We start from the raw sequence: 12,344 nt of genomic DNA on the forward strand, positions 1-12,344 counted from the left end.
CATATGAACAAGTAAAGAAAAAATATAAACTGTTTATTTTTGTTTGCTTTTGCTGACAATATAATACTTTTTTGTTCTTGTATTGTCACAGGTGTCATAATATCTCTTGGCTCACTGACACCTCTGCTATTTTCAGCTTTGATTCTAAAGAGATATTGCTCATTTTCATTTAGTGACACGATTGTGTGCTGTAGCACAGTTGATTTCACATTTGCAACATCCAACCAACGGTCAGTTCCAGCTTTGCAAGCTTCAATGACATAGCCACTAATTCTGCTGCCACCATCATGAAGTGGTTTTTCCCATCCAAGACTGACTGTAGACTTTGTGATGTCAATGACATAAAGATCTTGGGGAACGGATGGAACTTCACAAACAAGAACTGGTTCACTAATTTCACAAGGTTCTCCGATACCATATATATTCTCAGGCAATACTCTAAAGAAGTATTGTGTGCCTTCCTCCAGTTGGGTTATTCTGTATAGCGTCTTCTTACATTCTGTTGTCACAGTTTTGTAGGATTTCATTGAAGATTCACGCTTCTCAATTATGTAGTTGCTGATGGGAGCACCTCCATCAATAGTTGGCACTTCCCAGGTAATAACAACAGACTCTTTTGTGTAATCCTTAACATATACTGCACCACATGGACCAGGAGTATCTAGAAAACATTTTTTTTCATTTAGTAAGTTTACAATGTTAAGACTGAAAGGTTATGTAAAGTCATTGTTGCTAATGTATTTATAATTATTATTTATAGTTTTTACTAATCTTTACTCACCATAAACCTTAACAAGAATAGTAACTGCTTTCTTGCCAGATGGATTTTCTGCCTCAATTGTGTATTTTCCAGCATCATAGCGATGCACTTTCTCCACTATTAAAGTTGTAGAATTTTCTGTAGTGTCTATGAAGCCACGAGCCTGTAAGTCAATTCCAGTCTTTCTCCAGGTAATAACTGGTGCAGGTCTGCCAGTTGTAGTAACACGAAGGCGTAAAGTGTTTCCAGCTCTGATGCAAACAGTTTTCTTCAAGTCGTCAGGTAGTTCAATATCAGGTATTTCTGGAAAAATAATAGTGAAATATTCCATTCAGTAACGGCATGTTAAACTGAGTGAATATGAACATAATGAATGCTGTGAAACTTTAAAATGACCTACCAACTCTCTCTGAAGGTGAAGACTCAACACTCCCTTCACTAAATTCCCCAGTGCCCATTGCATTTACAGCAGCCACCCTAAAGCGGTATTTTTTGGTACTTGTCAGACCAGTTACAGTGTACTTAGTACTGATCAGCAGTTTTTGGGTGGCTCTGTACCACTGCTCCGTTCCCTCCTCCAGAATCTCAACCACATAGCCCGTGACATCAGATCCGCCATCATACATTGGTCGTGTCCATGTGATACTAATACTGTGCTTTGTGGTATCTATAATACGAGGAACTGATGGTGGAGCTGGGGTATATGTAAAATTAAGAGCACAAAGGAGTGGATGTTATTGACAACTAAAATAATTATTTGCTACATGAAATACATCCAAACAGGACAAATGCATGTTATTAGTACTTACATGTTGGCTCCCTGCAGTGGGCATATGAAGATGCCTCACTTGGCTGACTGGTTCCAGCAGCATTGGCAGCTGCAACACGGAACTGATAATCACTACCCTCAAGAAGACCAGTGATCTTGAGGCGTGTATCATAAATTGTGTAGGTTTTGTTCACTCTCGTCCATCTAACACTGCTCTTCTCACGTTTATCCACAAGGTAGCTTTTGATTTCACTACCGCCATCACTCTCTGGCTTAAGCCACTCAATGATGACATGTTCTTTTCCAATAGCAGTAATCTCTGGTGCCCCCGGAGGTGTTGGTACAGCTATAATGTAAATTAAAAAAAGTCTCAAGACTTTGTATATGTTGCCATAAATCAATCATATTTTTGCAGAAATAATAATAATAATGAACATTTACAAGTAATTATACTCACTGTATGCATTTCTTGCAATAACTGGTTCAGACTCTAAGGGTACACCAGGCCCGTACTTATTTACACCTCTGACCCGGAAAATGTACTCATTGTTTTTGATCAGTTTTGTGCTGACACAAGACAGAGTTTTGCATTCAGTTTCCATGACTACCCAGTTGAGTCTGCTGGTCTCACGCCTCTCAACAATATAGTGAGAAACAGAATCTCCACCATCCTCCAGAGGAATCTTCCAGGAAACTGTACATTTCTCTTCTGTGACTCTGCTAATTATGATTGCACCCTCAGGTGGTCCAGGCGTGTCAAGAAGTAAAATATATTTTCATGAAATTTGCAGAAAATTACAAATTTTTAATAAAACAATCATGTATAATTTAATAAGTTCTTACCAAGGACTTTAACATTGACAGCAGCTGTTTTGGTTCCACTAGCATTTTTCACAGTGAGGATGTATTTTCCAGTATCATTTCTATCACATGACTTAACTATTGCTATTGCTCTTGTACTGGTGTACGTAAGTGAGTATTTCTCTCCAGCCTCCAGCTCCTTATCACCCTTGGACCAGAAAACCTTGGGCTCTGGTTTTCCACCGACTGCAGCATCAAGAACAATGTCTGCTCCTGCTCTAATAGTGATCGTCTCACCCACAAGTTTGTCCAGCTCAGCCTTTGGTGGTGCTAATAAAATAGGATAAAATGTATATTAAAACATATCCATAATATTAAAATTCTTCCCACTGTGTATTTATACAACATTTAAGGAAATATCTTACTATATTCATCTTTGCATATTATGGGTCCTGTAGACTCAGATGGCATGCTGTGGACTCCAGCACCATTTCTGGCAATAACACGGAATTCATATGTTTCTCCATCACTAAGTGATGTAATAGTGAAGAAGTTTTCTGTGATAGTAGTGTAGTTGCACTTTAACCAGCGAGCTTCATCGTCCTCAGTGGAAGCTTTGCGTTCAACAACATATCCAACAATCTTACTGCCACCGTCGTTGAAAGGCACAGACCATCTAATAGACACTGAGGTTTTGGTTATATCATAAACCTCTGGTTTGCCAGGTGGATCTAAAAATGCAGACAAAAATCACTTTATAAATATCTAGTCATTAATTAAAACAATCGTAAATATGCATAATAGCAAGAAAGAATAAAACTTACCAACTGGATTTAGAGCAAGTACTGGCCTTGATGCCTCACTGGCTTTACTTAGACCAGCAATGTTCATTGCATATACTCTGAACTGGTACTCAAGGCCTTCAATAAGATTGGAGACCTTGTATTGACAATCAAGGCAAGGAATCTTGTTTTCCCTCACCCACAGTATGGTATTACGTTCCTTCTTCTCAATCCAGTATCCAGTTACTTGGCTTCCACCATCATAATATGGCACATCCCAACGAATAGTAATTGCATTAGCAGACACTAAAACTACATCTGGGCGAGTTGGTGGGCTTGGTGAGACTAAAAACAGAAAATAAACAAATATTAGTATTCATGGTGTGTTTTATCAACCAATTAGAAGTTTATATGATACAAAATGTACTCACCAAATGGATGCTCAGCAACAACAGCTTGAGATTCGATAGGCTTGCTAACACCAAACTTGTTTTCAGCACAGACTCTGAAAGTATACTCCATGTATTTGGTCAGATGAGTTACTTTAATAGTGGTCCGTTTCACACTTGAATTCACAACCTGCCATGTGGTGGCTCCAGACTCCCGTTTCTCAACAATATAATTAGTGATGTCTGTTCCACCATCATCTGCAGGTTCTGCCCAAGTTAATACACAAGATTCTGATGAGATTCCTGAAATTTCAACAGGTCCAGTTGGTTGGCTTGGTCTTCCGATGACAATGACAGCAACAGTGAATGTCTTTGATCCAGCTGCATTCTCAAGAGTGAGATAATATTTTCCACTGTCACCTCTCTTTGCATCCTTAACAAGTAAAGTGGTTCGGTCTTTTGAGGTCTTAATTGATACTCTATCTGTTTCTTTCAGTTTCATCTCTTCAAGTTTCCATGTTACCTTGGGGACTGGTCTGCCACTGATTGGAATATCAATGGTAAAGGCATTTCCAGTTTTGCAGGTGATGAGCTCAATGCCGCTGAGATCTGCTGTTGGCTCTATACGGGGTTCTTTTATAATTACAGAGGCTAGTGCATCTCGTGGGTGACTAACACCAGCATCATTCTGGGCTTTGACACGGAACTCATATTCTGTGTTCTCAACCAAGCCTTCAAGAACCATTTTCAAAGATTTTGTTTGACCACCAACAAGCCAATGGGCCGTGCCTTTCTTTCTAGTCTCAACAATGTACCCAGTAATGCGACTTCCACCATCATGCTCAGGCTTCATCCATACTAAGGTGGCTGTTGAGGATGTAGTATCAATGACATCCAATCGCTTGGGTGGTGCAGGCTCTTCTGTGGCTATAACAGGTTCCGTCATTTCAAATGGTTCACCTTTGCCATACTGATTTTCCGCAATAACTCTGAAGAGGTAGGGTGTGCCTGCAGCAAGGTTGATCACTCTCAGGATTTGTCGTGTGCATTTTTCACTAACCTCTTGCCAACTCAAGCGACTTGCTTCTCGCTTCTCAACAATGTAGTGATGGACACGAGCACCTCCATCATTAGATGGTGCATCCCACATGAGGGTGAGAGCACCTCTTGTCACATCCTTGAATGTGAGAGGACCTGGTGGTCCAGGTGTGTCCAGTACTTTCACTGTTAATGTAATAGATTTACGACCACTGTTGTTTTCAAGAGAGAGTGTATACTTGCCAGCATCATACCTAGTACAGTTTTCAATGGTCAAAGTGCTGTAAGTTTCTGTGGTATTTATATCTACCATTACACCAAGCTCTCCATCTGCTTTTGTCCATGTGGCAAGGGGGGCTGGTTTGCCACGGAATGGAATATGAAGGGTGACTGTTCCACCATTCCTCACAACATGTGTCTGTTTGAAGTCTGAATCAATTTCTATTTCTGGTGATGTCAGACGATCAACAGCTTGCACTATATTCTTTGTCTCAGAGGTTTCTCCCTTTCCAGCACCATTGACTGCGCACACACGGAATCTATACTCCTCACCAGGTTCTAAATCTGTTACTGTGTAATTGGTATTGACACAAGTCTGGTTATTGACTCTGTGCCATTCCTCAAGGCTTGCCTTGCACATCTCAATAATGTAACCAATGATTTCCAAACCACCATCAAACACAGGCTTGGTCCATTCCAGGGTTACAGATGTCTTGGTGGAGTCAGTGACCTTCACAACAGTTGGAGCACTGGGTGCACTTGTTGGCTCTCTGCACTTGAACAATCTGGACGTTCCGCTTGCAGGTCCAATTCCAGCACCGTTTTCAGCCAAAACACGGAATTCATATTCATTTCCTTCTGTAAGATTTGTAGCTCTATGCCTAAGCTCAGTTATTGGTCTTTTTGATGAAACCTTCACCCATCTTAAGCTCTTCTTCTCCCGCCTTTCAAGAATGTATTGCTTGATCTCATTTCCACCATCATGTCTTGGTCTTGTCCAGCATAGCGTAATACTGTTTCCTGTCACATGTGTGCAGTCAGGTGTCCCAGGAGCATCTGGTACCGTGTGAGATATAAAAAAAATAATGTGTAAGATTAAAGATTACCTCTGCAGTATTAGCAAATTATTAAGAACAACCACTTTTTACTTACTGTACTGTATTTTGGCAACGAATGGATCAGACTCCAGTGGCTTGCCCACACCAAATTTATTGACAGCTGACACCCGGAACTGATATTCATTGTCTTTAATCAGTTTTGTGGCATTAAAAGAGCAGGCTTCACACTTGGATGTTACAAGCGCCCATGAAATTCTGGAAGTCTCACGCTTCTCAATGACATAATGAGTGATAGGTGCACAGCCATCATTATCAGGTGGGCTCCACCAAAGACTTGCTTTCTCGGCAGAAATATTGGTAAAGCGCAGTGGGCCCTCAGGTGGTCCAGGGGTATCTGAATCACAAGCATTGGAAATATTGGCATCTTTCCAATAAACAACATTTTTATTTAATTTATTACACAAAAAATAATATTATATTTTTTAGAACATACCTTGTACTCTGACAAGTATATCTACTTTTGTTGTGCCTGAACTGTTCTTTGCCTCAACTGTGTAAATACCACGATCATTGCGGTCAGCATCTCTGACGAAAAGTGAGCTTCCTCCAATAACCGTGGTGATGTCAACCAACATCTTGTCAAATTCCTTTCCATCTTTATACCATGTCACTTGAGGTACAGGACGTCCACTTATAGTGCAGTTGAGTTTAATGTTTTCTCCTGCCTTGATAGTGAGGGTCTTCTCAGCTTCAAACACAATCTCAGGAATGACTGAAAAAAATATATATTTTTAGATGCAGCTTTTTTTAAAACCATATGTTACATAAATATATATATAAATTACATCATTAAATGTATAACAATGGATTTGTGCTTACCACTTTCATCCTTGGTCATGATGTAGCCAGATGACTGAGAAGGTGGACTTACTGTTCCAACAGCATTCCTGGCAATTACCCTAAATTCAAAGCGGTCACCTGCAGCAAGGCTTGTTACTGTAAACTGACATTCACTGACATCAATGAAATTGCATCTTAACCAACGCCCTCTTCCCTGACGTCTTTCAACACTGTATGCCACAATCCTGCTGCCTCCGTCTCGTTTAGGTGGTTCCCACTGAAGTGTTACAGAATCTCTTGTAACATCAATGCAATTAGGTGTGCCAGGAGGATCTGAAAAAGATTAGAAGATAGCTTAAAACATAGATTTTTACAAAAGACATAAATACCTAGAAGTGTTGACAAAATAGTTGGAATGAGGATTAAGCTGTAAAATGAGAACAAAGAGAATACTATGACTTACCAACAGGCGAAATTGCCAGTTTGTGTTTGCTCTGCTCACTGACTGGACTCATGCCTGCATTGTTTTCGGCATAAACTCTGAATGAATACTCCAGCCCTTCAATAAGTCCAATGGCTCTGTATTCTTTTCCAGAGATAACATTGGTATTCACTTTTGTCCACAATAAGCTGTTCCTGTCTTTCTTCTCAAGATGGTATCCAGTGACTGGTGAACCACCATCAAAGCTCGGGGCATCCCACTGAACAGTCATGCCATCACTTGTTACGTTGTATACCAACGGTTTACCCGGTGGACCTGGTGGCTTATACTGGTGTTGAGCAACCACATCTGATGAGTTAAGAGGATCGCTTACTCCATATTTGTTCTCTGCACGCACTCTAAATTGGTATTCAGTACCCTTAACCAAATTTGGTATCTTGAATGTGGTCCTTACCACACTGGAGCAAACCATTTTCCATGCTATTTGGGATGTCTCTCGCTTTTCTACACTATAGCAAGTAATCTCTCCTCCACCATCTTCCCGGGGTTCATCCCATGAAATGATAATACTCTGGGCTTTGATTTCATCAAAACGGATTGGGCCTACAGGCACAGATGGTGGTCCAAGTGTAATTACTCTGATGTCATAGTAAGTCACATGAAGTGTGTTATCAAGGACCATGGTGTATTTTCCTGCATTTTCCTTTCTGGCATTTCTTATCATTAGACTTGCTTTGTTCTCTGTTTGCCTGAAACGAACTTGTTCGCTTTCCTTGAGTAACTCATCATCTTTCACCCACTGAATAGTTGGCCTGGGTTTACCTTTGTACGGCAAATCAATATTCGCATTTTGTCCAATGCGAACACTTATTACCCCACTTGGACAGTCAGTAAAGTAAGCCTCAGGTGGTATAACAGAGTCCATTACAGTGATTGGTCCAATTTGAGAGAAGTCACTGAGACCCTTCTCATTTTTGGCAAATACTCGGAAGAAAACTTCTGAGAGTTCTTTAAGATGTGTAACTTCAAACTGGCAACGTCTGCACGTGCCACCAAGGCTCCAAGTTTCTTCTTCTTCTTCTTTCATCTCAACAATGTACTCAGAAATGTGGCTGCCACCATCGTGATCAGGCTTTGTCCATGCCAAAGTTACAGATGTATTAGATGAATCAGCCACCAAAAGATCTCTTACAGGACCTGGTGTTTCTGTTGCTCTGACAGGATGTGCAGTCTCACAAGGATCACCAACACCGTATTCATTTTCAGCAGAAACACGGAAGAAATAGGAAATTTTGTCAGCTAGGCCTTCAACCTTAAATGTTGTATTGGCACATTCATTTGTCACAGTAGTGAAGGCCTTTAATTTAGCATCCTTCTTCTCAACAATGTAATTTGTGATTGGAGAGCCACCATCAATAAAAGGTGGTTCCCAGCTCAGAGTGAGTTTACCTCGTGTCACATTTTTCACAATCAATTTATTGCAAGCTGATGGTGTATCCAATACTTTAACAGACACTGTAATTGTTTTTGGTTCTCCGACTCCATTTTCAATCTCAAGAAGATATTTGCCTGTATCATCTCTTGTGACTTTCGGGATGATAAGTGTAGTTGAATATTCTGTGTTTTTGATGGTGTATCTTGTGTCGCCACTAAGTTTCTTCTCCCCCTTTCTCCATGTTACATTTGGAGCAGGTCTACCCTTAAGAGGAATGACAATGTTCACATCTCTACCGGCCTTTGCTACGTACTGAGTTGACATTGAGATGTCAAGATCAACATCAGCCTCCTCTGTTAAAAATAGAGAGTAAAATATTTGATCAGGTTTATAATACCAACAATATCTTAGCTGTTTAGAAAAACAAAAATTACAAACCCAGAATATCTTTGGCTTGCACAGACTGTATCATCTCAATTGGACGTCCGGCTCCAACACAGTTAACAGCTGAGACACGGAAGAAATAGTACATTCCAGGTTTTAAATGGGATACTACAAACTCAGTTGTCCTCACTTCACCTTTAGAGCTTATAGTGACCCATTCTGTCTCGTCAGCCATTCTCTGCTCAACAATGTAGCTTGTGATTTCACTGCCACCATTGTAGACAGGCTTTACCCACCCAAGGGTAATGGATGTTTTTGTTGCATCAACAATTTTAAGTTTTGTTGGCTCACTTGGTGGATCTAAAACAATAAAATCCAAAACAATAAATGACATAAGCTGGTTAAAAAAATCACATATATAAATATAAAGTTACACAAACACTTACCAATAGGGTCACAAGCTTTGTAGAAGTTTGATGCTTCAGAATATGGGCCTGCTCCAGCTTTATTGATTGCACAGACACGATACTGATATTCATTTCCATCTGTGAGGTTGCTGACTTTTTGTCTGGTGTCACGAATTTGATCTTTAATAACCTTGAACCACTGTAGACTCTTGATTTCCCGCTTTTCTAAGTAATATCCATCAATATCGCTGCCGCCATCCACACTTGGTCTTTCCCATACCACGGTCATTGTTGACTTGGTAATCATTGTAACTTGAGGTTTAGAGGGACGACTCGGAGGAACTGTGTGTAAAACAAAGCATTAATACTATATCACAAAGTGAAGATGAAAAAATACTAGAAAAACTTCTTACCAAAGGAATTCTGTGCAATAACTGGTCTAGATTCCAAAGGATCTCCAACTCCATATTTGTTTACACCACGAACACGGAATATATATTCGTTGCCCTTAATGAGCCTTTGGACGGTGACAATGCAGTCTTCCATCTTTTCTGAGATTATGGACCACATAATTCTGCTTGTCTCACGTTTTTCTACAATGTAGTGTGTCACCATTGCACCACCTTCATCAGCTGGAGGATCCCACATGATTGTCATAGTATCTGCTGTGATTTTCTTGAACTGTATCTCTCCAGGAGGTCCTGGTTTGTCTGATGAAAGTAAGCAAAAACAGAGCACACTAATTAAGGAGTGAAATTATTATTCAACACTCTATCAGCCCACAGCAGAGTTCTCATTAAACAAAAAATAACAGTGAAAAGGCCATCTTAATTGATGCATTTATTCTAAACAAAAGTGAAGTCATTTGCAGTATCTTGTTTTGGGATTTAATTATCAACAGTATAAACTTATTTCATAAATATTTTATTTAAACTTTATAAAAGCACAGAAAAGTTGTTTAAATTATTGCATATTTGCATTTTGATCAGTGTTTGCATTAATGTCCCATTACTCTGAGTAAAATAAAAACTAATTTCTGAACCCAGCTCTTGCACATTTCTGAACGTATTAATATTAAGACTGGAATATTTTAATATTTTAGCAGTAAACTTTGCAACATACCTTGGACAAGTACTCTGATAGCACAATATGCTGAGCCTAAAGAATTCTTGATCTTGAGTTCATACGTTCCAGTATTTAAACGTGTGGCATCCCTGACTGAGATGCTTGCTGAATCTGTGGTGCTGGAGATGGTTAACTGAGCTCCAGGCTCAAGCTCCTTTCCATCTTTGTACCATTCAATTGTTGGTTGAGGTTTAGCAATAACCCCAACTTTAAGATCAATTGTAGCTCCAGCTTTATATTTGACAACATCAAGATATTCTTGTGGAAGTTCAATTTCAGGTGCACCAAATGTGTCTACACATGTGACTGGTCCAACAGTTGCTGATGGTTTACTAATGGAGCCAATTGCATTCTTAGCCATGACTCTGAACTCATAAGATTCATTCTGAGTCAAGCCTGATACTGTGAACACTGTGTCAGCAACATTTGTCAAATTAACTTTCGACCATCTGCCTTTTGGAGAATCTTTTCTTTCAATTATATATCCAGTAATTTTGCTTCCTCCTTCATATGAGGGTTTCTGCCAGGCAAGACTAATTGAACTCTTGGTAATATCAGTGACTCTAAGGTTGTTTGGAGGTTCTGAGGGGAAAAACAATAGTGATTTTTAGTTTATTTTGAATGTATATCTTGTATAAAAAAGTAAATAAGATTTATTAATGCTGATTAAGTACATGAAATAATCAATTTACATGCAAATAACTGCTTACCACAAGCATCAATTGCAAGCACAGGATCTGAAGGCTTGCTGACTGGACCAATACCAGCAGCATTTTCAGCTGCAACTTTGAATTCATAGATCAGCCCAGAGCTCACGCTTGATACTTTGAAGTGTGTAGCACGGATAAGAGTTTTATTAACTTTCTGCCAAAGGATGCTGTTGCTGTTTTTCATCTGAAGATGGTACCCAAAGACATTGCTCCCACCATCAGACGATGGCTCCTTCCAGTTAACAGTAACACACTCCTTTGTTACAGCTGATACCCATGGTTGTGAAGGTTCCGATGGAATTGCTAAAAAGAATTGTGAATTTGTAAGTATAAATACATTTGTATTGACCGATTTGTTTTATGAAGTAGAGAAAAGGTTTACTTACTGTATGGAAGACTGACAGAAACAGTGGGTGAATCAATGTGGTCACTGATGCCAAAGCGATTCTCAGCCCTGATCCTGAACTGGTACTCAACTCCTGTAATCAGCTTCATGATCTTGATTGTGCACCTTGCAACAGCAGATGAGACTTCTATCCAGTTTGCAGTAGTGGTCTCACGTTTGAGAACAATATAGTTGGTGATTGGACTACCACCATCATAGTTGGGAGGCAACCATTTCAGACTTAAACTGTCTTCTTTGACATCACACATTTCAACAGGGCCAACTGGTGGGCTTGGTCTGTCGAGAACTACAATATTCACAAAGGACTTTGTGGTTCCACTGGAGTTTGAGGCTGTGATATCATATCTGCCTGCATCCAAAGCAACACTTTCGCGCAAAGTAATGATAAGGGAGTCGGTCGTCACATCAGAGTTGAATCTCATGGTTGATTTCAAAACCTGTCCATCCTTAGAAAGCGATACTTTTGGTAATGGTTTACCAGTTAGAGGGATCTCAATCTTTAGATTTGAACCTGCCTTAACATAGGCAGTGTTGTGTTGGAAGTCCTTCATGTTAATCTCAGGTGCCTCTAGTTGATTAAAGAATAACAATTTTATATAACTTAAAAATGTACAGAACATTATTTTAAAAAATCACAAATTTTGTGTGCACATAAATTGCTTAATAACTTGCCTAGTTGATCCTTTACAAGCACAGGCAAAACCATGTCCTTGGGATCGCTAAGTCCAGCATGGTTTTCAGCCTGTACTCTGAAGTAGTACTCAGCATTCTCTCTCAATCCATAGACAACAAAGTGAGTTGATTTGGTGGAACCACACTTTATCCACTTCTGCTGTCCTTTCTCAAGGGCCTCGACTAGATAATTTGTAATTCTGCTACCTCCATCATGTTCTGGTTTAAGCCAGGAAAGTGAGACACTGTCTTTTGTGACATCACTGACACCGAGCTTGGGTGGTGGACTTGGTTTTTCTGTAATGTAAAGTTAAATAAGATTTAAC

The 12,344-nt window shown here is 39.7% G+C and overlaps 1 protein-coding gene across 1 annotated transcript in view; it reads right to left on the reverse strand.

The window, feature by feature from the left end:
• Nucleotides 1-12,344, reverse strand: part of ttn.2 (titin, tandem duplicate 2) — a 172,590-nt gene that overhangs the window by 12,752 nt on the left and 147,494 nt on the right. The window contains 20 exon segments of the mRNA XM_073854795.1: nt 68-661; nt 782-1,063; nt 1,161-1,465; nt 1,572-1,875; nt 1,987-2,286; nt 2,373-2,660; nt 2,756-3,061; nt 3,155-3,457; nt 3,544-5,607; nt 5,695-5,991; nt 6,091-6,369; nt 6,477-6,770; nt 6,901-8,667; nt 8,753-9,058; nt 9,145-9,447; nt 9,519-9,815; nt 10,228-10,812; nt 10,941-11,243; nt 11,327-11,914; nt 12,019-12,315. Of these exon segments, the coding sequence (XP_073710896.1) occupies nt 68-661; nt 782-1,063; nt 1,161-1,465; nt 1,572-1,875; nt 1,987-2,286; nt 2,373-2,660; nt 2,756-3,061; nt 3,155-3,457; nt 3,544-5,607; nt 5,695-5,991; nt 6,091-6,369; nt 6,477-6,770; nt 6,901-8,667; nt 8,753-9,058; nt 9,145-9,447; nt 9,519-9,815; nt 10,228-10,812; nt 10,941-11,243; nt 11,327-11,914; nt 12,019-12,315 (10,062 nt within the window).

This window comes from Misgurnus anguillicaudatus, chromosome 17 (genome assembly GCF_027580225.2).
Source record: "Misgurnus anguillicaudatus chromosome 17, ASM2758022v2, whole genome shotgun sequence".
In the NCBI taxonomy this organism is placed as follows: Eukaryota; Metazoa; Chordata; class Actinopteri; order Cypriniformes; family Cobitidae; genus Misgurnus; species Misgurnus anguillicaudatus.